This window comes from Tachyglossus aculeatus, chromosome 1 (genome assembly GCF_015852505.1).
Source record: "Tachyglossus aculeatus isolate mTacAcu1 chromosome 1, mTacAcu1.pri, whole genome shotgun sequence".
Classification (NCBI taxonomy): domain Eukaryota; kingdom Metazoa; phylum Chordata; class Mammalia; order Monotremata; family Tachyglossidae; genus Tachyglossus; species Tachyglossus aculeatus.
In genome coordinates, this window is record NC_052066.1 from 149,255,739 (window position 1) to 149,282,944 (window position 27,206).

Genomic DNA, 27,206 nt, shown 5'->3' on the forward strand with positions numbered 1-27,206 from the left:
AAGAACCACATCCAATTTTCACTTGTTGTTGAGCCAGCACCCTAGATGTCTAATGTTCAAAGAGACCCATAAAAGGGATGTTTCATCTAGGTAGAATTAACTGCAGGGTCTTCAGACTGACAGCTATAATTAACAACAAACAAATGATTTAAAAAGACTCATTTCAGAAAACAACAGTTAAGTAAAAGATGTTGTTCTAAAGGAATGAATTTTAGAAACTTTCATGTTTCTGCATGTAGTGGGAGTGCAATAAATACCATTGATTGATTGGATTGGGAGCACTGTGCAGGACAGGGACTGTGTCTAATCTGCTTGACACATAACAACTCTAAAAAAATAATTATTCTTGTTATTCTCATAGACAACTTAATAAATTCCACACAAAACTACCCAATAAGTCTCTGGGTTGGCATAGATCCACTACTGCATGCTGCGAATTATGGGTACTTGCAAAACCAGACTTTTCAAACTGACCCTCCCAGACTGGTGAGCACAAACATGATGGGCTGTTTTGCATTGTCACATAATCCCTGCCACATTAATACTGCTGCCCTCTGACCAGTACCAATAAATGACGGCATTGTGCTTGTAGGCAAGGGGTGATTTTTAAACCTACAATCAATAAAGTGAGAACTCTGACCCAAACCCCAACCTCTGCCTCAACCCTGTTGGATGACTGGCTCAGATAAACCGTGGCCAAGGTCAACACATTTGATCAGCTTCAGGGAAAACAATGGAAAAAGCTCTTTCTATTTTCAAATAGTTTGGTAGAATATCTTCATTTTCACTCAGGTGTCGGCCTCGCTCTGCATGTGAAAAGATCCCTATTGTTTCTTAAATAAAGGGGAAGTTATTTAACTGAAAAAAAGTGCAAACAAAAAACAACCCAACAAATTGCAGGTCTCTGGGCATCACATTTGGAAAGTGGTCATCTTGGTGACATAGGTGTTTGGCACAGAAGATGGACAGGGGAATATATGGAAGTCAAAGTCCAGGGTAAGTATCTGAGGAGAGAGAAAAGAATTCAGGGGACTTTGCCAGTGCTCTTTCCATAGCAGTTTGTGGAGGTGTACAGTAGTATTTGTTAAGTGCTTACAGTTTACTGGGCACTGCACTAAGCACTGAGCTAATCAGGTTGGACACAGTCCATGTCCAACATGAAGCTCAGAGTCAACCCTCATTTTACAGATGAGATAACTAAGGCAGAGATAAGTGAAGTGACTTGCCCAAGGTCATACAGCAGACAAGTGGCAGAGCTGGGATTAGAATCCAGGACCTGTGCTCTGTCCATTAGGCCGCACTGCTTCTCCTCCCCACTTGCTGAGAAGCAGTGTGGCCTAATGGAAAGAGCACAGGGCTGGGAGTTGGGAGACTTGGCTTCTAATCCTCACTCTGACATTTGCCTGCTGTGAGACCTTGGCCAAGTTAATTGATGGTATTTACTGAATGCTTGGGAGCGTACAATAATAATACAATACAAAAGAACAAAACTGACCTCAAGGAGCTGACAATCTAGTGAGAGAGACAAACGTTAAAATTACAGATCAGGGAAGCCTTAGAATTTGAAGCCATGTAAATAAGTTCTGTGGGACGGAGGGAGAAGTGAATATCAAATTGCTTTTGGAGGTACAGACCCCAGTGAATAGGTGATGGAGAAGGGAAGGAGAACTGGGTGGAGAGATGAGGGATGATTGAGGGAAGATGTCTTGGAGGAGGTATAATTTTATAGGGCTTTGAAGATGGGGAGAATGGCCATCTGTAGATTTTAAGAGAGAAGGTGTTCCAAGCAGTGGGGGAAAGATCAAGATGGGTGTCAGGAGAGAAAAGAGAGAGAAAAAAGAGAGAAAAGAGAGAGAAAAGAGAGAGAGACAGAGACAGAGAGAGAGACAGAGAGAGAGACAGAGACAGACAGGCCTGAATGGGCTTAAAGCCAATGGTAAGGAGTTTCTGCCTGTTGCTAACTTGGATGGGCAACCATGAGAGGTTTTTGAGGCTTATGAGGGGTGGGTAAATGTGCACAGAATGAATTATTTTTTTTAGAAAAATGATCTGAGCAGCAGAATGAAATATGAACTAGATGGGGGAGAAGAGGAGGCAGGGAGGCCAGCGAGGCCAAGTCACTTAACTACTCTGTGCTTCAGTTTTCTCATCTGAAAAATGGGAATTAAAAGTATGAGTCTTGTGTGGGACAGGAACTGTGTGTGATTCTACTGTACCTACCTCAGAACTTGCCACAGAGCAGGCACTGAGAAAATAGCACAACTCTGAGAAGCAGTATGACCTAGTGGAAAGAGCACAGGTTTGGGAGTCAGAGGACCTGGGTTCTAATCCCAGATCCACTGCTTGTCTGCTGCATGGCCTTGGGCAGATCACTTAGCTTCTCTGTGCTTAGTTACCTCATCTGTAAGACTGTGAGCCCTGAGTGGGACAGGGATCGTTTCCAAACTAGGTATCTTCTAGCCCAGTACTTAATACCTAGCACATAGTAAGTGCTTAACAAATACCATGAGAAAAACTACAATAATAATAAAAATATTATGATTATTATTATCCCTCATCCACTAGCTAAGCTTTTTTCCTTCATAACTGTGCCTTCCCCCCTCCTCTTGATTACGGCTGGTTGTGCAGAAGGTGGGCAAGGCAGGCAAAATGGGGGTGACTCAAAACCGCTCCCCAGCCCTGCCCCTCACCTACATTTTACTCTGAAGCTGCCTCTCCCACTGCCAGGCCTGTAGTAACACTTGGCCTTTTAATGGGTTTCCTCTGGCTGCCTCCTCTCCTGGGGACATGCTATTTTTAACGCATTCTGTCAGGACGTCTGCCAGAGAAGCAGATTTGAGTTTCCGTGTCTGCAACAAAACATGCCGGCCTAGGCCTCGGTCCAGTGGATTAGCGCTCGCTGTGGGTTCTGAACCTAATTTGAGCCTGGACAGCGCCTTGAAGCATTTTAAAACTCTGCCTTCATCTTACGCTTCTGGAAACCCTCCAAGATACAAATGTGCCTATAAATGTGTCCTCTTCTCTGGGAACAGGGGGTGATGTCACTGAAGACAAATACTCCTGCACTCAGAGAATCAGCCCTGCTTTTATTTTGTATTGTATTTGTTATGTGCTATGTGCCAGACACTGTGGTAGGCTGTGAACTTGCTTATTAATAATAATAATGATGGCATTTGTTAAGCGCTTACTATTTGCAAAGCACTGTTCTAAGCACTGGGGGGGATACAAGGTGATCAGGTTGTCCCACGAGGGGCTCACAGTCTTCACCCTCATTTTACAGATGAGGGAACTGAGGCCCAGAGAAGTTAAGTGACAGTTTATTGCTACACTCTACTCTCCCAAGCGCTTAGTGCAGTGCTTTGCCTGCAATAAGCGCTAAATAAATACAATTGAATGAATATAAGCTAATCAAGTTGGACCCAATCCAATTCCCACATGGGGCTCTCAGCCTTAATTCTCATTTTCAGATGAGGTGACAAGCATCGATAATAATAATAATAATAATGTTGGTATTTGTTAACGCTTACTATGTGCCGAGAACTGTTCTAAGCGCTGGGGTAGATACTTGCCCAAGTGACTTGTGCTTGGCCCTTATATCACTTGGGCCATAGTAAGTGTTTCAACATATCCCCCATTAACATGAAATGAGGAGGAGAGGCGAACAGATGGCGTCGAGGTCTGGGGACGGCCCAAGGCAACCGTGTCACACACAGTCCTAGGAGTAATGTAGCTTGGCATTTGAACCCAAGACTAAATTCACTTCCCTGTTCAGCTGCTTAATTGAGGTCCGGATGGGCTCTGGCCCCCTACCAGGGGGTCGATTTGAAAGTCAAGGACCCGTCAGCATATTCTCAGGCTGACAGAAGTGTGGAGAAGCCTCCTGCCCCCGCGAGGACTTACACCAAACCTCTTCACACTCAAAGGCCTGAGACTAGGTGCCCTGTGTGAGATCGGATCTATGTCTGATCTGATGATCTTCCTTCTACACCAGTGCTGAGAACAGTGCTTGGTACTAAGTAAGCACTTATTACTATCATCAGGCCTTTATCCTGCTCATCACTCCTGCCAGCGGGTTTATACCAAGCAAGTATGAATGAACGGGATTGGGTGACAACACCCAGAACAAAAACAAGAATTCTCTTTCTCCAGGGTGCGCACACGCATACAAACACACACCCACACAAACATATCTGCATCTGTATATCGATACCCATAAAGCAGGGATTTTTATAATTCAGGTTGCTGCAGCTCAGTAAATTGGTTCATTACACACTTGATCCATCTTGCCCCACCCAGATACTAACCTGCTTTCGGTTTTGAAGATGATGCAGCTGAAAGCAAGATCCTCTGTGTGCACTGAGGGTGAGCTGCAGGTTGATGCCACAGTGAATGCAAAGACTGTCCTTGATTATACTGACACACTGCCCCACCGGGTCTCTTGTCGTCCCCCTGAGCTCCACCCAGGACAGTGAGGAGGCAGCAAATACCACACCTCCAAGACTTTCATCATCACCCTGAACTCCAGCTGGGACGGTACCGGGGCAGCAAATTCCATGCCACTGGGACTCTGATCGTCCCCAGAGCTCTGGCCATAACAGTGAGGGGCTGGCAAATGCCACACCACCAGGACACTCATCATCCTCACCTGAGCTCCGGCCAGGACGGTGAGGGGGCAACTAATGCCACACCTCCAGCACTCTCATTATCCCCCCCAAAGTCCAGCCAGGATGGTGAGGGGCGCAGGGAATGCCACTCCACCAGGATTCCCATTGTCCCTGCGAGCTTCTCCCGCAACGGTGAAGGGGCCGGCAAATGCCACACCACCAGGACTCTCATCATCTCATCATCCCCCCCAAAGTCTGGCCAGGATGGTGAGGGGGCAGAGAATGCCACACCACCCGACTCTCAACATCCCTCCCTGAGCTCCACCTGGGACAGTGAGGAGGCAGCAAATGCCACACCTCCAGCACTCTCATCAACCCCCACCAAACTCCAGCCAGGACGATGAGGGGGCAGAAAATCCCACGCCACCAGAACTCTCTCATCATCATCATCCCCCCGCCTCCCGAGCTCCAGCGGGGACGGAGAGGGGGCAGCCCACTTCCACTTCAGAGTGCCTGGCCATTTCTGCAACTGCAGCTGTGACTGTGGGACTCTTCCTCTTCCTATTATTACTCTATTTACTTATTTATTTATTTTACTTGTACCTATCTATTCTATTTATTTTATTTTGTTAGTATGTTTGGTTTTGTTCTCTGTCTCCCCCTTCTAGACTGTAAGCCCACTGTTGGGTAGGGACTGTCTCTATATGTTGCCAGCTTGTACTTCCCAAGCGCTTAGTACAGTGCTCTGCATACAGTAAGCGCTCAATAAATACGATTGATTGATTGATTGACCCTGACCTGCAAGGAGCACAAAACTCTGCTCCTCTGGCTAAGGGGCCCGACCTGTCCTGTCGATATATCACTGCCTCATTCTCTATGTTGTTTTTATGATTTCATTTCCGTGGCTTAGTGGAAAGAGCCCGGGCTTGTGAGTCAGAGGTCGTGGGTTCTAATCCCTCCTCTGCAACTTGTCAGTGTGTGACTTTGGGCAAGTCACTTCACTTCTCTGGGCCTCAGTTACCTCATCTGTAAAATGGGGATTAAGACTGTGAGCCCCACATGGGGCAACCTCATTACCTTGTATCTAGCCTAGTGGTAAGAACAGTGCTTGGCAGATAGTAAGTGCTTAACAAATGCCATCATTATTATTATTATTGCCCTTCACTGTGTGTCTGCCACCCAGCCCCTTACCCCAAACTTATCCCTAAACAGTGAGCCCCTTGAGGACCAGGGATGTCTAATTTCCCCCCATGAACTTTTTCCGCAATGTTTAAGTACAGGGCTCCACACAAAGTACTACTTTAGTGCTACTACTCTGCTTGAAGAAGCTCCCCTCACCTGATTTCCATCACATGTGCACATGGGATGCACATAAGAAATGCCACAAACACCACTGTTATTACTATTATTATTATTGTCCAGTCACTTGGTCAATCGCATTTGTTGAGCGCTTACTGTGTGCAGAGTACTGTACTAAGCACTAGGGAGAGTACAGAAGAGTACAGAAGCGCTTGGGAAAGTGGAGAAGCAGCATGGTGTAATGGATAGTGCATGGGCTTGGGAGTCAGAAGGTTACAGGTTCTAATCCTGGCTCCGCCACTTGTCTGCTGTGTGACCTTGGGCAAGTCACTTTCCTGCTCTGTTCCTCAGTTTCCTCATCTGTAAAATGGGGATTAAGACTACTGTGAGCCCCAGGTGTGAGAGGGACTGCACAAATCACACAACCTGATTTGCTTGTATCCACCCCAGCACTTAGTACAGTGCCTGGCACACGGTAAGTGCTTAACAAATACCAGAATTATTATTATTATTATTGTTACTATAATGCAAGAATAAACAGACACATTCTCTACTATTCTTCTTCCACCTGCTAGGTTGTTGTGTCTGCTGTGGTCACAACCCACAAGCAGAGGGTCCCTTGGTCTTTCTAGGAGGGGTGTTCAGCAGGCGGGGGATTGGCCACCACCAGGCAGAAGATCATCAAGAGAAGCAAGCTTGCTGGAGGGCCAGGGCTTGCTGGAGGGCCAGGGCAGCTAGGCACCTAATAAAACACACAACCACTTGGTGCCCAGTAGCCACTCTAGTGTGGAAGACACCCAGGTTGAAAAAAATCAATCAGTGGTATATGTTAAGCACTTATTGTGGGCAAAGTACTGCCTTCAAGGAGCTTGTAAACTGCAGGAAACCTCGTTCATCTCTCTTGGCTGGGGTTATATCACTGTCAACGTGGCCAAGACTTCGACTTTTTTTGTCTTAATGGTATTTGTTAAGCTCTTACTATGCGTCAAACACTGTTCTAGGTGCTGGGGTAGGTACACTTTAATTAGGTTGGACACAGTCCCCATTCCACATGGGGCTCACAGTCTTAATCCCCATTTTACAGTTGAGGAAACAGGCCCAGAGATCACACAGCAAGCAATAGGCAGAGTCGGGATTAGAACCCAGGTCCTTGCTCTCTCCACTAGGCCATGCTGCTACCCCTCTTAATCGCATTCCAAGCCTTTCAGACTCTGTCCTGGGGCTCTTAGGCAGGAAAGAGGAGGCCCACAAAGCCTGTTCTCCAAGGACCTCCTCTCCAGCACTTCTTGGCTCCCATGAAAAGCTGGCATGGGAGTGAAGACCTTGGGCATCCTGTTCTGCTCATGACCCGGAAGTAACACATGTAGTTTATGTGCAACATGCAATCAGCTACGCAATGCAGCATGATGACATAAAACAGAAAACTGTGTTAGTTTGCAGAACCTATGGCATTTCATTGGGCGGGGGGATGGGGGTGGGGGGTGGGGGAAATTCCTGGAGCATCCCTCACTCCACAGCCCTTTAGTTCCCCTTCCCGGTCGGTCCTGCTTCCAAGCAGCCCAAAATATTTAGTTGTTGGGTAGGGACTGTCTCTATATGTTGCCGACTTGTACTTCCCAAGCGCTTAGTACAGTGCTCTGCACACAGTAAGCGCTCAAGGCTTTTATCTTGAAACTCCAGTGTAAAGCTTTAGGCACATAGTGTTTCACATCTGCCACCCCAGCAGGGTGACCCCAACCGACACTCACCTTTTGGCACCAGGATGGGACTGGGGATGCAAAGTGACATGCACACACCATTCACATACATGTATGAGCATTAAGCGCTTAGTACAGTGCTCTGCACACAGTAAGCACTCAATAAATACGATTGAATGAATGAGGGCATGCAAACGCACTTCTCCCTCTCCTGCTTCATTGTTCTCCGTTTTCATTATTCCGGGCACATTCTGTGCCCCCCTGCTGGACTGGGGCTGGCACACTGCGGTCATTCACTGCACAACTAACTCTCAAACAACCCCCAATGGTTGCCCATTCACCTTGGCATCAAACAGAAACTCCTCACCCTCGGCTTGATGACATTTAATCAGAGAAGCAGCGTGGCTCAGTGGTTAGAGCACGGGTTTGGGAGTCAAAGGTCATGGGTGCTATTCCCGGCTCCCCCACTTGTCAGCTGTGTGACTTTGGGCAAGTCACTTCACTTCTCTGAGCCTCAGTTCCCTAATCTGTAACATGGGGGTTAAGACTGAGCCCCATGTGGGACAACTTGATTACCTTGTATCTACCCCAGCACTTAGAACAGTGCTTGGCACATAGCAAGAGCTTAACAAATACCACCATTTATTATTATGTCTCTCCCCTTCGCCCCCCACACACCTAGCTTCACTCCTCATCCTTAACAAATCCAGCCCACACACTTCAATCAATCAAATTTATTGAAGGCTTACTGTGTGTATAGCATCATACTAAGTGCTTGTGAGCACTCAATACAAGATAACAGACACATTCCCTGCCCACAACACATGTTCACTCCTCTGATGTCAACCTACTTGCTGTGTCCCGATCTCGACTCTCTCGCCGTCGACCATTTGCTCACGTCCTTAGTAGTCGATAGACCACCACTGTCCCGTCTTCACTGCCATTCGAAAATAATATCTCCTCCATGAGGCCTTTCCTGACTGATTAGTAATAATAATTACTAATAATATAATAATATTAATGACTCATAATAATAATGATGATGGCATTTGTTAAGCGCTTACTATGTGCAAAGCACTGTTCTAAGCGCTGGGGAGGATACAAGGTGATCAGGTTGTCCCACGTGGGGCTCACAGTCTTAATCCCCATTTTACAGATGAGGTAACTGAGGCACAGAGAAGCTGAGTGACTTGCCCAAGGTCACACAGCTGACAATTGGTGGAGTCGGGATTTGAACCCATGACCTCTGACTCCCAAGCCCGTGCTCTTTCCACTGAGCCATTGCTCATCTCCCCACCCTACTTTTCCTCTCTTTTGCATCACCTCTTCCCTTAAATCCATACCCGTTAAACACTTTGGTCTTCACCCCTCTCCCATAGAACTTATGTACAAATCTTTATGCTCTGTTGCTTCCCCGACCTGTAATTCATTTTAATGTTGTTCTCACCAGCTGTCAATCAATGATATTTACTGAGCATTTACTGTGTGCATAGAACTGCATTGAGCACCTGGGCGAGTACAATACGAAGGGTTAGGTATAGAAGATCCCTGTCCACAAACACCTTACCTACTCCATCATACTGCACTCTCCCAAGCACTTAGTACAGTGTTCTGTACACAGTGAATGCTTCATAATTAATATTGACTGGTTGACTGAAGCAGTGTTTCCGCCAAAGACATAGCTCAAGCCAGTGGATGACAATGGAGAAGCTGCATGGCCTAGTGGAAAAAGCATGGGCCTGAGAATCAGAGGACCTGGATTCTAATCCTGGCTCTGACAATTGCTTGTTGTGTGACCTTGGGCAAGTCACGAAACTTCGGCATGCCTCAGTTCCCGCAACTGTAAAATGACGATTAAATATCAGTTTTTCCTCCTACTTAGACTGTGAGGCCCACGCGGGACAGGCACTGCATCCAACCTAATTAACATACCTACCCCAATGCTTGGAACAGTGTTTGATACAGATAAGCACTTAACAAATATGTTTTAAAAAAAAACAGTAAGAGACTGACCCTCCGCACAAACTGGCCAGGAGGGCATTTCCCAAATGAATCGTATCTTGAACCTAGCTTTGATGGGGTTTTTATTTCCAGCCTGCTCCCACTTTTGCTGAGGACCACAAGAGGCTTGCGTCTTGCGATGGACAGACTCTCTTGAAACCCAGTGCTTAGTACAGTGCCTGGCACACAGTAAGTGCTTAACAAATATCACAGTTATTATTACTACTTTTACAAGCTAATCAAGTTGGACACAGTCCCTGTTCCAAATTGAGCTCACAGTCTTAATCCTCATTTTACAAATAAGGTAACTGAGGCACAGAGAAGTTAAGTGACTTCCCCAAGGTCACACAGCAGACAAGTGTCAGTGTCAGTATTAGAACCCAGGTCCTTCTGACTCAAAGACCTGTGCTTTTCCACTAGGCCACACTACTTCAGTGTACAGTGCTCTTCACAGAGTGCTCAATAAATATGACGGATTGATTTTCACTGGAATGTGCTGCCTCTTTTTTAAAAAATGGTATTTAAGCGCTTGCTATGTGCCAAGCACTGTAATAAGAGCTGGGGTAGATATCAGCTAATCATATTGGACACAGTCCTTGTCCCAAATTGGGCTCATAGTCGTAATCCCCATTTTACAGATGAGGTAACTGAGGCACAGAGAAGTTAAGTGACTTCCCCAACGTCACACAGCAGAAAAGTGGCAGAGTCAGAATTAGAACCCAGGTCCTTCTGATTCGCAGGTCCACGCGCTATCCAGTAGGCTACACACATTTACACAGTTGAATAAGATCCATTGAGAGAGGGAATGAGAGAGGAGAGGCGGAGAGAGAGAGGAGTAGGTGGAATGATAGTATTGCTGTCCTCCTCCAGCCTGGGATGGAGTCCACCATAAAATTCCCAGGTTCTCACTTCCCCATTGCCCTTCAGGCCATCATGGAAACCAGAATGAAAGCCTGAATCATTTACTCATCTTCCCCACATATGGACCAGATCACAAGCTTGATGGCTGAAAGTTCTTCCCCTCCACAATTCCTCACTTTTTAATTATTATTATGCTTCTTATTAGAGAAGCCTGGACCAAGGTGAAGTCATCAGTACATTTCTCTACCATGCTGCAGGGAGGCTTTACCTAAACCATTTATCAAGGCTGCAGTGTTTCCACCATCAGGAGCTCAGTCCACACTTCTCCACCTCCTGAACTCTCCTTTTTTATGGCATTTAAGTGCTTACGACGTGCGAGGTATGGTACTAAGCTCTGGGGTAGATACCAGCTAACCAGGATAGACACGGTCCATGTCCCTCTGGGGCTCAATGTCTTAGTCCCCATTTTACAGATGAGAGAATAAAATAATAATTGTGGTTTTTGTTAAGCACTGTACTGTAAGCAGTGTAGGCACTGTATTAAGCACTGGGGTGGATACAGGTAAATCAGGTTGGACACAGTCCCTTCCCCGCATGGGGCTCACAGTTCTAATTCCTATTTTAAAAATGAGGGAACTGGGCACAGAGCGGTGAGGTGACTTACCCAAGGCCACATAGCAGGCAAGTGGAGTCAGAATTAGAACCCATGACTTTCGGACCCCCAGGCCTGTGCTCTATCCACTATGCCATGCTGCTTCCCCTGCACAGAGAGATAAAGCAACTCTCACAGTCACATAGCAGACATGTGGCAGAGTCAGGATTAGAACCCAGGTCCCTTGATACTATGCACTAGGCCATGCTGCTTCTCTTTTATAGCATTTACTATGTGTGTATTATGCGTCAACACTGTCCTAAGCACTGGGATAGGTACAAGTTAATTAGGTCAGACACAGTAGATAGGTACAGGGGTACCTAAATCTGGCCTCCCTCTCTTTAGAAATCATTTCACCTCTCACCAAATCCCTAGTGTAACAAAAATGCTTTCTACACTTTTGGTAGATTTTTAGCAGCTGCTAGTTGTTAAAGCATCTGAAGACCTGCAGGGAACAAGTTGGTAAAACAGCCATGATTTGGGACAGGTTAACAACACCTCTCCTTACCACTTCTGTAATTTGCTGGAGTCCCCGACCAAAATCTTTGCAGAAGTGAGATCTGAATGTCTACAACAAAAGCTCTGGCCTTTCCTTGCTGTAACACTATTTAATACCAGCTGGACTACTAGTTTACCCACCCTCTACCCTGAACGGTGGAGAAATGAACAGATTTTGTTAGTTTAGGAAAGCAGGGGTCTTCTAGATGAAACACGTATTTCACTATCTTAACAGGGAGCGACTCAACAGCTAAAATGTTTATTGATGAAACCGATGGGGTTGACAGAAAACATACTTACTAAATACAAATACTTTTCAGCCATTCCGCTTGGCATTATCCTTGACTCCTCCCTCCTCTTCCACTTCTATATTCGGACTGTCACCAAATCCTGCCAGTTTTTCCTCCATAACATTTCCAGATCCACCCCTTCCTTATTCATCCAAACAACCATCCCACCGGTCCCAGCTTGACAACTTGCTTCAGCATCTTCCTCCATCTCTTTGGCTCCAGTCTTGGCCTTCCTCCAGGCCAGATTTCACTCTGCCACCCTGATCATTTTTCAAAAATTACATCTATAAAATCTCTCCACTCCTTAAAAACCTCCAATGACTAGCCATTACTCCCTGCACCAAGCAAAAAGTCCTGACCGTGGATTTAAAGCACTCAGTCAGATGTTTCCCCCTCTAACCCAGCTCACACTCTTCATTCCTCTCATGCTAACCTACTCACTGGGTCTCATTCTGGTCTCTCCCACTGCCAAGGTCAAGGTCCAATCCTTTCCCCTCCCTAGAACTCCCTCTCCAGGCAAACTCACCAGACCCTAAATCTTGCTGTTTCCAAAGCCTTTCTGAAATTTCATCTCCTCTGGGAGACCTTCCCTGATTAACCTCAAATCTTCACACTTTATATCCTTCAAATTGCCACATCAGTTCCTCCTCTCCATCTCTCCTCCAGGGCTCGGTACAGTGCTCAGTATGCACTTAATAAATCCTATTACTACTCAGTACTTAGTACTCACAACCCTCCAGAGCCCTCATGTACATACCTTATTTCTCCACCTCTTGTCTCTCTCTCTGATCCCCTGGTCTGGAACTCCCTCCCTCCCTCCCCACATCAGACAGATTGCAGGTCTCCCCACATTCAACTCCCTCTTCCTCCAAAAAGCCTTCCGTGATTGACCTCCCAGCACCATTGTTGTCTATCTCCCCCTTCTAGACTGTGGGCCCGTTGTTGGGTAGGGACCATCTCTATATGTTGCCAACTTGTACTTCCCAAGTGCTTAGTACAGTGCTCTGCACACAGTAAGTGCTCAATAAATATGAATGAATGAATATATTTCCATCAGCCAACTGTAGATTTTATGAATTTATTTATATCCACCCACAGCACTCGTGTATGCCCAATGATGTATTTTAACATAAATATTAATTTTTACATTTGCCTCCCCAATTAGAGTGTAGGCCCCTTGTGGGCAAGGAACATGTTACTTCCATACTTTGTTCTTCCCCAGCATCTAGTTCAGAGCACCACACTAAGTGGGCACTTAGTAAATGAAACTATTACTAATTCTTCTACGTTACTATTTCCTCTTATTTACTTTGAGTGTCTGCTTCCCCAGCCCGGTTGCCTGCATTCACACCAACCCAGCCCCTGTTTTCTCCTGCGTTCACACCAACCCAGCCTCTGTTCTCTCAAGCACTAGCCTCTTCACCCTCAAGGACCCAAGGACAATTCTACCATCTCCTCAGGGTATCACCGGATTAAGAAGTTATTGCTGTATTTTACCTCACCCCAGTGCTTAAACTTCACTGACCGGACCATGGGTCTTAAATCCCCCAGCTCCAGTCTACTCATCCCAGTCCTCCCTCCACTCCCACCACACCTCCCACACTGCCACCCGACCCCTCCCCACCCCTTGCACCACCCCACCCCTCTTTCCTTCCCCATCACTGTAATCCTGTCCTAGCATCATGCTTCACCTCCCCCTGCATCCCTTCCCATTCCTGCCCCTTCTTCAACTCTCCCATCTTCCCCAGCACTATCTCTAGATCTTCTGCCTTCTCTCAAAATCCACCCCTCCACCTGCACATCTGACCACATTCCTTCACACCTTATCAAACACCTGCCCTCTCCCTTCTTCCCTCCCTAATTGCCATCTTCAACTGTTAGCTCTCCAATGGCTTCTTTCCCACTGCTTTCAAACATTCTCCTCTATTTTTTAAAAAAGGCTTGACCCCCACAGTTCCCTCCATTTATCTCCCCATCTCCCTCCTACCATTCTTATCCAACCACTGTCTCAAGTTCCTGTCCTCCAATTCTCTTCTTGACCCCCTCCAATCTCTCTTCCATCCCTTTCACTCCACAGAAACTGGTCTCTCAAAGGTCACCAATGACCTCTTTCTTGCCAAATCCAATGGCCTCTACTCCATCCTAATCCTCCTTGGTCTCTCAGCTGCCTTCGAAATGGTCGACCACCCCCTTCTTCTGGAAATTTTATCCACTGACACTTTCCTCTCCAGGTTCTCCTCTTCTCTCTCTGGCTGTTCATTCTATCATGGTGCTTCCTCGGCTTCCCACCCCCTAAGTGTGGGTGTCCCTCAGAGTTTAGTTCTGGATCCCCTTCTATTCTCCATTTACACCCACTCTCTTGGAGAACTCAGTCGCTCCCTTGGCTTCAACTACCACCTCTATGTAGATGTTACCCAAATCTACATCTCCAGCCCAGATTTCTCACCCTTTCGGCAGTCTCACATTTCCTCCTGCCTTCAAGATATCTGTACTTGGATGTCCTCCCATCACCTCAAACTTATTATGTCTAAAGCAGAACTTATCCTCCCACCCAAACCCTGTTCCCCTCCTGACTTAACCAACACTGTAGATGGCACCACCATCCTTCATGTCTCACAAGCCCATAACCTTGGTGTTATCCTTGACTCCTCTCTCTCTCAAAATAATAATAATAATAATAACTCTGGTATTTAAGCACTTACTATATGTCAGGCATTGTACTAAATGTTGGGATGGATACAAGCAAATCAGGTTGGACCCAGTCCCATGTGGGGCTCACGGTCTTAATCCCCATTTTACAGATGAAGTAAATGAGGCACAGAGAAGTAAAGTGACTTGCTCAAGGTCACACAGCTGACAAGTGGTGGAGCCAGCATTAGAACCCATGACTCTCTGGCTCCCAGGCCCATGATCCATCCACTACGTCATGCTCATTTCATTCTCAATTCGACCCACGTATTCAATCCATCACTAAATCTCATTGGTTTCACCTTCACAACATCGCTATATCTGCCCTTTCCTCTCCATTCAAACTGCTACCATGTTAATCAAATCACTTATCCTATCCCGCCTTGTTTACTCTATCAGCCTTTCATTAACTCATTCAATCGTATTTACTGAGCGCTTACTGTGTGCAGAACACTACACTAAGCACTTGGAAAGTACAATTTGGCAACATATAGAGACGGTCCCTACCCAACAACGGGCTCACAGTCTAGAAGGTGGAGACAGACAACAAAACAAACCTCCAGTTCACATTTTACTCTGGTGCCCAGATCATTTTTCTTCAAAAACATTCAGAACATATTTCCCCACTCCTGAAGAAACTCCAGTGGTTGCCCATCACCTTCTGCATCAGATAAAAACTCCTTGCCATTGACTTTAAGGCCCTCAATCACCTCGCCCCCTCCTACTCTCCTCTCTCCTACTACAACTCAGCCTACACACTTCATTCTTCTAATGCAAACCTTCTCATTGTACCTCGATTTCATCTATCTCACTGCTGACCTCTCGCTCATGTCCTGCCTCTGCCCTAGAATGTTCTCCCTCCTTATATCTGATTTTCCTCCCCTTCAGAGCCTTATAGAGGGCACATCTCCTCCAAGAGGCCTTCCCTGATTAAGACCTCCTTTCCTCTTCTCCCACTCCCTTCTGCATCACCCTGACTTGTTCCCTTTATTCATCTCTCCTCCCAGTCCCACAGCATTTATGTCCATATCTCAATTCATTTATTTATTTTAATGTCTACCTCCTCCTCTAGACTGTAAGCTCACTATGGGCAGGGAATGTGTCTATTATATTGTACTCTCCCAAGAACTTTATACAGTGCTCTGCACACAGTAAGCGCTCAATAAATATGACTGGAATGCTTATTAAAATCATATCTCCTCCGTGAAGCCTTCCCTGACTAAACCCTCATTTCTCCTACTTCCTCTCCCTTCCTTGTCATCCTGGAATTTGGATCTGTACCCTTTAAGTACTTGATATTCACCTCACCCTCACCCCCAAAGCACTTCTGCACATATCCATAATTTACTTTCAGTGTCTGATTGCCTCTCTAGACTGTAAGCTTCTTGTGCTCAGGGAACATGTCTACCAAGCACAGTTGGGTTGCAAGAACAGTGCTTGGCACATAGTAAGTGCTTAACAAATACCATTATTATTATTATTGTGGCCTAGAAGAAAGAGCACGGGCTGGGAGCCAAAAGACCTGGGTTCTAATCCTGGCTCCACCACTTGCCTGCTGTGTGACCCTGGGTACATCACTTCACTCCTCTGTGCCTCAGTTCCCTCACCTGCAAAATGGGACTTCAGTAGCTGTTCTCCCTCCTATTTAGACTGTGAGCCCCATGTGGGACCTGATTCTCTTGAACATACTTCAGCACTTAGTTCAATGTTTGGCACATAGTAAGAACTTAAATATTATTTATTATCATTACCAACTCCTGTATTTAATACTCTCCAAGCGCTTAGTACAGTGCTCTGCACACAGACCGTGCTCAATAAATGCCACTGATAGATTGGTTTGCGGGCTCCTTGAGGGCAGGGATTGTGTTTACAATGTCCGCAGAATTCACCCTAGTGCTTAATACAGTGCTCAGCCCATAGTACGCACTCATTAAAGATGATTGATTGATCTCAGGGCTCAGCAGACAGGATTTGCTTATCTAATGTCATTGTTATTCCCTGATGGATAACACTCAGTTCTCCCTTAACATGAGGGCTATATTCTTGATAAACTTCACGTTAGAAAAACTCACATTACAGTATGGGCAACTTGACTGAAGCTACTTTATGTGCCCAACCACTTCTTTCAACACTGCATTGTGTTCCAAGCAGATGAGTCTGTATAGCAGGAAGAATATTCCCTAATTTCCTACCAGAATCCTATTCAAAACGTCTGCTGAAAACGTGCAAATCAATGATATTTATTGAGTACTTAATCTGAATACAGCACAGTACTAGGCGATTGGGAGCATATCAATCAATCAATCGTATTTATAGAGCGCTTACTGTGTGCAGAGCACTGTACTAAGTGCTTGGGAAGTACTAGTTGGCAACATATAGAGACAGTCCCTACACAACAGTGGGCTATAGAGTAGACATGATCCCTGTCCACGTGGAAGAACTAAAGAGTGTCCTTGCAGTGAGACGCAATGTGGCCTAGCACCTGGCAGTCAGAGGATCTGGGTTCTAAACCTGGCTCCTCCACTTGTCTGCTGTGAGGCCTTGGGCAAGTCACTTCACTTCTCTGTGCTTTGGTTATTTCATCTGTAAAATGGTGAATAAGATTGTGAGCCCCAGTTGGGACATGAACTGTGTCCAACCTGATTATTTTATATCTACCCCAACACTTAGAACAGTGTCTGGAACCTAGTAAGCGCTTAACAAACACCAGAAAAAAATGCTTTCTTAAGGTAGAAAAAGCCTGTAAAATGAATCTCCCATGTTTTCATGACAGAGCAAACAGCTTGAAAGCATCTACCTCTTTCTAAAGAAAAGTAACTATAGGTGTGAGGCTGTATAGTTTTTGAGGCTGAACAAACCTCTTCCTTGGGAAGACAGAGCTGACTGGGCCCTCTGAGCTTCCCAACAAGAAAATCTCCTCAGAAAATGAAAACTCCACATGACTCAGTTCCCTGAAGAGCTGGAAAAAGCCCTTGGAATTGGACCCAATCACTGAGACGCTGACCCTCTGTACCTGAGGAAGAACGCTGGTTACAGTATCCCGCTTCTCCTCTTTCCTGCAGCTGCTCCACATTCCTGTCCCCCTCCGGCAGAGAAGCTGCAGGTGTCACTGGCTTCTGGACAGAAGCAAGATCCTCTTCCTTTGGTTTGCCCACAGTGAATCTGCTGTTTCCTCCCGGGTTTAAGGTCTGCCTCCCCAGCCATGATGAGACTTGCTGCCTCTGTCAGAAATGCCCATAATTCAATGTATCGGTTTCTTGGACTCCCCGGGGTGCATGGTCTAAATACACTCCATTCAGCTGGCCCAGCTGATCCCACCACCCGACTTTGCCGATGGCACCCAAGCGAAACTGGGTTCTGACTGGAATGGGCTTGTGGTTCCCAGCTGGGCTCGAGGGACCCCTGAGTGTGCCCCAACAATTTGGGGATGCTGCCATCTTTGAGTCCAGGGTGTGGGAGCTGTGAATCCCTGGATCACCTAATCATCCCTCCTTCCCAACTCTCCTTCCTCAGATGCGTTGCTCATGCTATTCCCCCAGGAATGCCTGGTCCCCATCAAAATCTGCCAGACACAGTTCTCCCCGGTGTCAAAGCCCTCCTAAAATCCCAGCTTCTCCAGAAAGCCTTCCCCACATAATTCATAAATCCTAATTGCTAACATTCATTGACTTTCTGCCCATCTTCAGTTCTGTTGTCTAAATGTACATTAAATTATTTTCCCAGCAATTTCAACCTGACAAATTCATTCTACTATCGGTTACATCCTCATTCATCCTCCTGATCCCACTCTTCATTAATCATTTCTGTAAGTTGCTTGAAGGCAGGGAACATACATTTGCTTCTGTTTTCCCCTCCCAACTGTTTAGGCAAGTGCTCTGCAATCAATACTGTGAATTGATTGAAAATGGCAGGCCCCAACCTCGGACATGTTACCTCCTTCCTGGGCCTAGGATGGGCACTCTGGGGGCATGTCTCTTGCCCCCATGGACACCAGCTTTGGGTGCTTGGGAACGTGGCAGTGGAAATGTACCCAAGATCGCTCATCCTCTGTTGGAAACACTCATCAACTGGTGCTGCCTGGATTGACCTAGGATTTTGAACTTCTATGTAGATTTCTGAACTCAGTTTCTAATAATAATAATAAAAATGGTATTTGTTAAGGCTTACTATGTGTCAAGCACTGTTCTAAGCTCTGGGGTAGATATATGATCAAGTTGGACACAGTCCCTGTCCCACACACACCCTTAATCCCCATTTTACAGATGAGGTAACTGAGGCCAAGAGAAGTCACACAGCAGACAAGTGGTAGAGCTGGGATTAGAACCCAGGTCCTTTCGATTCCCATGCTCTATCCACTAGACCACAGATGAATAGCCAAATCTCCATCCCTGGCAAAGTGTCTTAGGACAGTAGACGTCCCTTCTCTAAAACCAAAGAGAGACATGTCTCTCAAGCACAGTGTTCCGGCCCTTGAGCTTCTTGAGATCTTCACTACTGCCCAGCATTGCCATTTCTCATCCATGTGTCACTGGAATGGTGCAGATAAGTAAGTTTGACCATCCTGAAACATGTGGTTATTCAGAATAAAATTCTGCAGGGAGTTCTCCCAACCAACTCCATTGTATTCTTCCAAGCATTTAGTAATTAGTCAGTCAGTGATATTTATTGAGCATTTTCTGTGGGCAGATCACTGTACCAAGAATTCAGGAGAGTTCTAGACTGTAAGCTCCTTGTGGTCAGGGAACATGTCTACCAACTCTGTTGTACTATATTCTCCCAGCACTTAGTATAGTGCTCAGCACATGGTAAGTGCTCACTGAACACCACTGATAGATTCAACAGACTTGGTATTCACGATCTCTATCATCAAAGGAGTTTATAGCCTAGCTGGGGAGAGAGATCAAATAAATTACAGGTAAGGGAAGCAACTGAGTATAAGGCTATGAAATAAGTTGTGTAGGGGTAGGACTAAGTGGGGTGAGACAGTAAGGAGGAAAAATAGGGTGGAGGAGGTGTCATGGAAGGCTTCCTAAAAGAGACATGATCAGTAATGATCATGATCAGAGTAAGCATTCAAAAAATAGTTTTCAAGGATACAAAACAGGGAGGCTACATAAGATGTTTGGAGGGAGGTCCAACCTGTTGGTGGGCAAGGTGGCTATAAGAGGATTGCAAGTTCTCAATCAATGGCATTTCTTGAGTACTTACTGTGTGCACAGCACTATACTGAGAGCTTGGGAGAGTATATTCTAACAGAGTTGTTAGACATGTTCCCTGCTCACGGGGGGCTAACATCCTAGAGGGTCCTGTCCTCAGGACCCTTCTTCCATTTGACCCTTGGTGAGCCTGGAGGGCAGATTTAAAATTTAACGGACCAGGGTAAGTGGTTGAAAACTAACCTCACCCACCTAAGCTCTGCTGTGCGGTGAGAAGCCTGCAATTCACCTCCTCTAGCCACAGTACCCTTCTTTTGATTTCCACTTAGTCTATTGTCCTGGTTTATGTTAAATGCTTTATCGGTCCAGAGCTTATTATGATAATTATTTTTCATAATGATGATTATGGTATTTGTTAAGCACTTACTATGTGCCAAGCATTGTTCTAAGCACTGTGGTAGATACAAATTAATAATAATAATTGTGGTATTTGTTAAGTGCTTCCTATGTGCCAATGCAAGCATTGTTCTAAGCACTGGGGTAGATATAAGTTAATAGTAACGATAATAATTATGGTATTTGTTAAGTGCTTACTATGTGTCAATGCCAAACACTGTTCTAAGCACTGGGGTAGATACAAGGTAATCCCGCATAAGGCTCACGGTCTTGATCCCCATTTTATAGGTGAGGGAATTGAGGCATGGGAAAGCGCAGTGACTTGCCCAGGGTCACACAGCAAACATGTGGCAGAGTCAAGATTAGAACTCATGTCCTCTGACTCCCAGGTTCGTGCTCTTTCCACTAGGACATGTTGCTTTCTTTAATCACACTGGAAACAGTCGTGTTACACATGGGGTTCACAGTCTAAGTAAGAGGGAGTAGGAATTAATTCCCATTTTACAGATGAATTAACTGAGGAAGAGTTAAGTGAAATAACTTGCCCAAAGTCACATGGCAGACAAGTGGCAGACCTGGGATTAGAACCCAGGTCCTCTGGCTCCCAAGCCATGCTCTTTTCCAATGGCCACACTCCTTCTCTATGTATCTTTCGTATTTGTTGTCATTCCGCTCTTTCCCCTTCTATTCTTAGATTCTGTGTCCCTCGGAGGGCCAGAGACAGTGTGCTTAGTACTGTACTCCGTATACCGTAAGCGCTTCATAAATACCATTATTGCTACCTCCCTAACACCTGACCATAAAACGCTGTGGGCAGGGGCACTGGAATCTCCCTATCTTGGGTGTGCTCAAGTGCCTAGGGTCTCTTCCTTCTGTTCCATAGTGTGGGTTGGGAGCAGCACCCCGCTGCACTGCTCATGTAGTTCCACTCTAGCCGTCAGCTTGTTGGCCGCAGAGACTGCTTCATATTCTTCACAGTGCCAGGGTGCCAACGCCGTCCTCCTTGGCCATCATCCAAATTCCCCGCTTTAACGTCACTGCCCGGGCCTCTCAGAGCCCTGGCAACATGGATTTGGAGGGGGGGGGGGGAGGGAAAGGGCAGGCAGTCCCCTAATTTACCCACAACCATGAAATTTAGGGAACAGAAAAGCAGGATCTTACTACAACAAGCTCCTCTTTCTTAGGAAAACCAGCCCCCTTGCACCCAAAAACTCAGTTTTTCCCCTTACAGAGATCTGGAGATTTGGGAGCGACATTCTGCTTGTTTATATTTTGTTTTTATAGGGTGGAATGCTTCAGATGAGAAAAGCTATTGAGGATGCTGATTTTACCTGGCATTCTTATACTATAGAGCAAAAGGAGGAGTAAATCAGTCTTTAAAAAAGAAAAAAAAAGACTTCAGAGGTTTAGAAATCTAGTATCATTGGTCTGGTATCAGGTACAAACATGCACTAAACAGGTCTGCTCCTCTGACATTCATTCTTCTTTCAATTCATCTTTTAAAAACCGTGCCTATCAAAACAGACCTCCACACAGTCCTGCTTAAGGATGGGTTTGAAGCGAAGCAATGAAAAGAATAGGAGCAAGACGGAATCACAAAAGATGCTAATTTTGAACATTAATAATGGCAGCAGCTGCAAAGGCAAGGGAACTCCCATTCAGGAAACACAATCACTGTGCCTCACAAAGAATTCCATGGCCATAACATTATTAAAAACAAGCAACACCACGACATAAATCAAAGCTCATCTATTCGGAGACTCAACATTCTCTTCCATAACTACCACAATTAGCATTTTCTCTTTCAGCACAAGAATCCTCCAGGTTTACAAAGAACAAAAATAACCCAGACCGGTTTCTGGCAGCGCAGACTCGATTTCGTATTTATAACTCAATACTGTACTTCCAGCCACGGACAGTATGGCTCTTAGATTCTTATGAGATATAATAAATTATCCAGCTGGCAGATCAACATTCAGTTAGCGACCATTTACCTGGATATCATCTTAACCCACTGCTCACAATGCATGGAGGAAACACCGCAAAACGCAAGGAGGAAAAAAAGAGATCTTTCTGCCCGAAAGAACTAACTGGATCCTAAGCTGACATTACACAGCAAAAACCTTGCAGGAACAAAAAGCCAGCAGGCTGTTGGAGGAAACAGAAAGCCTACCTGAATTCTTCAAATGCAAACATGGCCTAGGAACCACACAATTTCCTTGAAATTGAAAATAATCTTCTTCACGCCGAAAAGCACCATTTAGTTGGTCAGATGGCTGCAAGATGCATGGTCCAGAAACAGTAGCTTTGAAATACTGTGAAGGGAAAGGTTGATGCCGAGGCGGCTGGCCTGCAGTCTCCTGCTGAGCCAGCTGCTGACATGCAGCAGCTAACAGAGACAGGACATAGAAAACCATGTGATCATTCCAGCAAGTCTGATTAATGCAGTCTACTCCCAATACGGCCTGATATCTCCATTATTCAAGTCAAGGCAATGGTGACGGGGTCACAGCTTAGATTCCTTTTTTTTTTTTTTTTAAGGGATTTTGCATCAAAAACCACGCCAATGTGGGAGGGGGAGAGGGGGCTAAAAAGGAAATGTGCAAAATGGGAGCTTTAAATGTTAGCAATCCGTCAACTCCATCCACCTCACTTCCTTACCTTGTCTGTGCCGTCATGGTTCACCTGAATTGCCAATCCTGCGAATGAACTTTCTGCCAGGGGCAGCAGTTCAGACTCACTTTCAAAAGCAATTCATCTTGGAGAATCCTGGCCCAGCTTGGCTGTGGTGGGCAGACCAGCCCCTCCGCACCACTGACTACAGCAGGATAAAATCCGGAGTTCAGTTGCCCCACAGTGAGAGAGAATGGGGCTGAGGGTCTTCCTATCGAGTCCTCCCCCCAAGCCCCAGCCAGCGAGCCGAATAATCCCTCAGGGCAAACTAGGAAGGCCTGAAGCTAGAGGAAGTGAAACAGCCACCTGGAAATTCTTCAAAATGAATGAATTGTTAAAACCCCAGATGTTAAGTCCTGGTTCTGGCTTCAGCTTCGTCACTGGCTTGGAAAGTTTATTTGTGAAAATGATTTTACATCCCTGGGTGTTGGAGACAGGGGAAGAGACTTTCAAAATAATAGCACCACCTCAGGGCTGGATCTCCACTAGCAAATAGGTTCTAATTCTGGTTCCTCAGCTTGTCTGCTGTGGGACCTAAATCCACTTAGGCCAAAGTGTCACTTCACTTCCCTGTGCCTCTGTTACTTCAACTGTAAAATGGAGATTAAGGCCGTGAGCCCCCATGTGGGACAAGGACCTTGTCCAACATGATAATCTCGTATCTGTCTAGACTGTGAGCCCACTGTTGGGTAGGGACTGTCTCTATATGTTGCCAACTTGTACTTCCCAAGCACTCATGCTCTGCACATAGTAAGCGCTCAATAAATACGATTGATTGATTGATCTGTCCCTGTACTTAGCACGGTGCCTGGTACATAGTAAGCACTTAACAAATTTCATTAAAAAAAAAATCACCTGGAGAATTTGGGTCCCACAATTCCTCCTGACCTCAATTATCTGGGTCTCTCTAGTTGAAGGCAGATGGACAATTCTGCCAGAGTTTTGGTGTGAAACTGAGCTCCACTTAGCACTGGATGGGGGAGATAATAATAATAAGTATGGTATTTATTAAGCACTTACTATATGCCAGGCACGGTACTAAGTACCAGGGTGGATACAGGCAAATCGGGTTGGACACAGTCTCTGTCCCACGTGGAGCTCACAGTCTTAATCCCCATTTTACAGATGAGGGAAGTGTGGCACAGAGAAGTTAAGTGAACAGAACAGAAATCTGACACAGCCCCCATGGCTGTCTTCAGTTTCAAGGGCAAAACCTGTGGTGTCCTGCCACCTGAAGGACAGGCGCTGGCTAGGCTTTTCATCATTTAGTCAGTCAATCGTATTTACTGAGCACTTACTGTGTGCAGAGGGCAGTCCTAAATGCTTGGAAGAGTACAACACAACAATAAACAGAAGCATTCCCTGCCCACAATGAGCTTACAGTCTAGAGTAGTGATGAGGGTTTGCACTGAACCATCCACGGTCCCTCGCCCATCCCCCGTGGCCAAAATAGTTGGTTTGGGCACGGGAGCAGGCCAAGGCTGCGGAACCCTCATGGCAGTAATAATAATAATAATAATAATGGCATTTATTAAGCTCTTACTATGTGCAAAGCACTGTTCTAAGTGCTGGGGAGGTTACAAGGTGATCAGGTCATCCCACGTGGGGCTCACAGTCTTCATCCCCATTTTACAGATGAGGTAACTGAGGCCCAGGTAAGTTAAGTGACTAGCCCAAAGTCACACAGCTGACAAGTGGCGGAGCTGGAGTTTTAACCCATGACCTCTGACTCCAAAGCCCGGGCTCTTTCCACTGAGCCACACTGCTTCCATGTGCAAGACATGTGCAAAACCTTGCTATGCCCCAGTAGAGGCTGTGCACTGTTTTGGAGTTTGACTCACGGCCACTGTCCCAGCCTCGGAGGATGGAGAGGGGCCTCCGTCGAGAGGTCACAGTTGGCCCGGAGCTGGGGGATGGACTCCTCTGTGTGGCTGATGCCCCCCTAGCAGTGCCCTAGAACAGAGCGGGTTGTGTATAGGGGGACCAAGGGGAGGTGGAAGTGGGAGCACAAGCGGCATGTTGTCAAGGAGGGAGAAAAAGTCACGGTGCTTCCTGGTGGGAACTGCTCACTCGACGCCAATGTCAGGATGTAAATGGCCTCCCTTGCTCGCTGCAGTGCCATCAGCTGCCTAGATCTCGGTCTGTCCTCAAAGATCAGTCGTTTGTCCCTTGGGTACCAAGGGAGTGGGAGACAAGGAAATGTGGGGCTTAGTCAGAGAAGCCCTCTTGGAGGGGATGTGCCTTCAATAAGGTTGGGGCCGGGGGGAGTAACTGTCTATCAGAAATGACAAGGGAGGACATTCCAGGCCAGAGGCAGGAAACATGTCTACCAACTCTTTTATACTGTACTCTCCCAAGCATTTAGTCAAGTGCTCTGCACACAGTAAGTGCTCAATACATACTGATTGATTGATGATCCAGGGAACCACTCAAGTCCCTCCTGCCCTTTTATTCATTCATTCAATCATATTTATTAAGCACTTACTGTGTGCAGAGCACTGAGACCCCACCGACAACCACATGTGAACACCGAGACTGCCGCTTGCCCTACTCTACGTGAGCTCAGACACCCAAACGGTTGCTATGTACGGTGAACTGAGATGGGGAAACTGAGAGCCAGGAGGACAGAGGAAACTTTTGAAGGATAAGTCCTCCACCCTCCTACTTAGGCTGGATATAATGAGCCCCATGTGGGGCAATGACTGTGTCTGGTCTGATAACCTTGTATCTTTTCCAGCACTTAGTACAGTGCTTGGCACATAGTAAGTGCTTAACAAGTTCCATAAAAAAGGATACAGGGAAACAAAACATCAGACAACATTGCATCCCATCTCTTACTCTAGACCTTTATTTTATGGCATTTGTTCAGTATTTATTATGCGACATGCATTGTACTAAGTACTGGGGTAGATACAAGCTAATCAGGTTGGACACAGTATATGTCCCATGTAGGGCTCACGGTCTTGATCCCCATTTTACAGATGAGGTAACAGGCACAGAGAAGTTAAGTGACTTACCCAAGGACAAACAGCAGACAAGTGGTAGAACCATGATTAAAACCTAGACCCTTCTGACTCCCAGCCACTAGGTCACGCTGCTTGAAGACTTGTGGGCAGGGATCGTTTCCAAACCAATTTATTGCTGTGTATGCTAGTGAGCACTTAGTACAGTGCTCTGCACTCAGTAAGCACTCAATAAGTACCATTGATTAACTGAAACAAGGATCAATCATCACATACAGACCAGCAGGGCAAACTGCATCGGAAGAGAAGTGACTCATTTTGAGCAGGAACTTTAGGACACAGAGATCGTGACCCATGGAGGCAAAGCAAAAACAGGGCCAGAAGCTGCAATTAGAGAAGCAGTGTTGCCTAGTGGAAAGCGCACAAGATCGGGAATCGGGAGACATGGGTTCTAATCCCTGCTCCACCATCTATCTGCACTTCCCAAGGGAAAATGACCTAAGTCCTCTGTACCTCATTTCTCTCATTTGTAAAATGGGGATTAAATGCCCAGTCTCTCCCTTAGATTGAGTCCCACGTATGACAGAGACTGTCTGATCTGATTGCACTGTATTGACCCTAGCGCTAAGTACAATACTCTCCTCAGAGAAAATGCTCAATAAATACGATTGATTGACATTTTCCCCCTAAAGTTTCACACCAGTTATTTCATTTTATCCTCATAAAACCCCACTGAGGAGAGACAAGAATTATTATCCTTAATTGACAGATGAGGAAACTAAGGCTCAGAGAGGTTAAATAACTTGCCCAAAGTTATCCAGGAGGTCATAATAGCAACAATAATGTTATTTATGAGGCACTTACTATATGCCAAGCATTCTACTAGTCAATAAACAGAATTTATTGAGCACTTACTGTATGCAGAGCACTGTAGTATGTGCTTGGGAGAGTTATAAATAGTGGAGTGGATACACTGTATCCAGCCCCAACACAGTCTCTGCATAGGGTTCACAGTGTAAGGGGGAGGGAGAACAGGAATTTAATTTTCATTTTGCAGAGGTGGAAAACTGAGAAAAGTTAAGCCCAAAGGTCATCATTATCAATGGTATTTTTTGAGCACATACTATGTGCAGAGCACTTGGCAGAGTCACACAGCAAGCAGCTGACTGAACTTGGATTAGAAACCCAGACTCCTGTCTTCCCAGGTCAATTGCAGTGAATGGGTGTTTTAGCTGCTAGTAACAAAAGAATGACAATTTCAGGATTCTTGAAAGGAGTGACAAGCAGCAGTACTTGCTCAATTTTACAAATGGGTATCAATCTCAGGGCCAGAGGAGTAGAAATCAGGGGTAGTTTGCTTATTCATTCATTCAATCGTATTTGTTGAATTCTTACTGTGTGCAGAGCATTGTACTAAGCACTTGGGAA

General features: G+C 45.8%; 1 protein-coding gene across 1 annotated transcript in view; it reads right to left on the minus strand.

Annotated features, from left to right (window-relative positions):
* EVL (Enah/Vasp-like) overlaps positions 1–22,493 on the minus strand; it is a 168,912-nt gene extending 146,419 nt beyond the window's left edge. The window contains exon 1 of the mRNA XM_038743277.1: positions 22,316–22,493. Within this exon, the coding sequence (XP_038599205.1) occupies positions 22,316–22,338 (23 nt within the window). The 5' untranslated portion in view covers positions 22,339–22,493. The remainder of the gene's footprint in view (positions 1–22,315) is intronic.
* Positions 22,494–27,206: the final 4,713 nt, after the last annotated feature.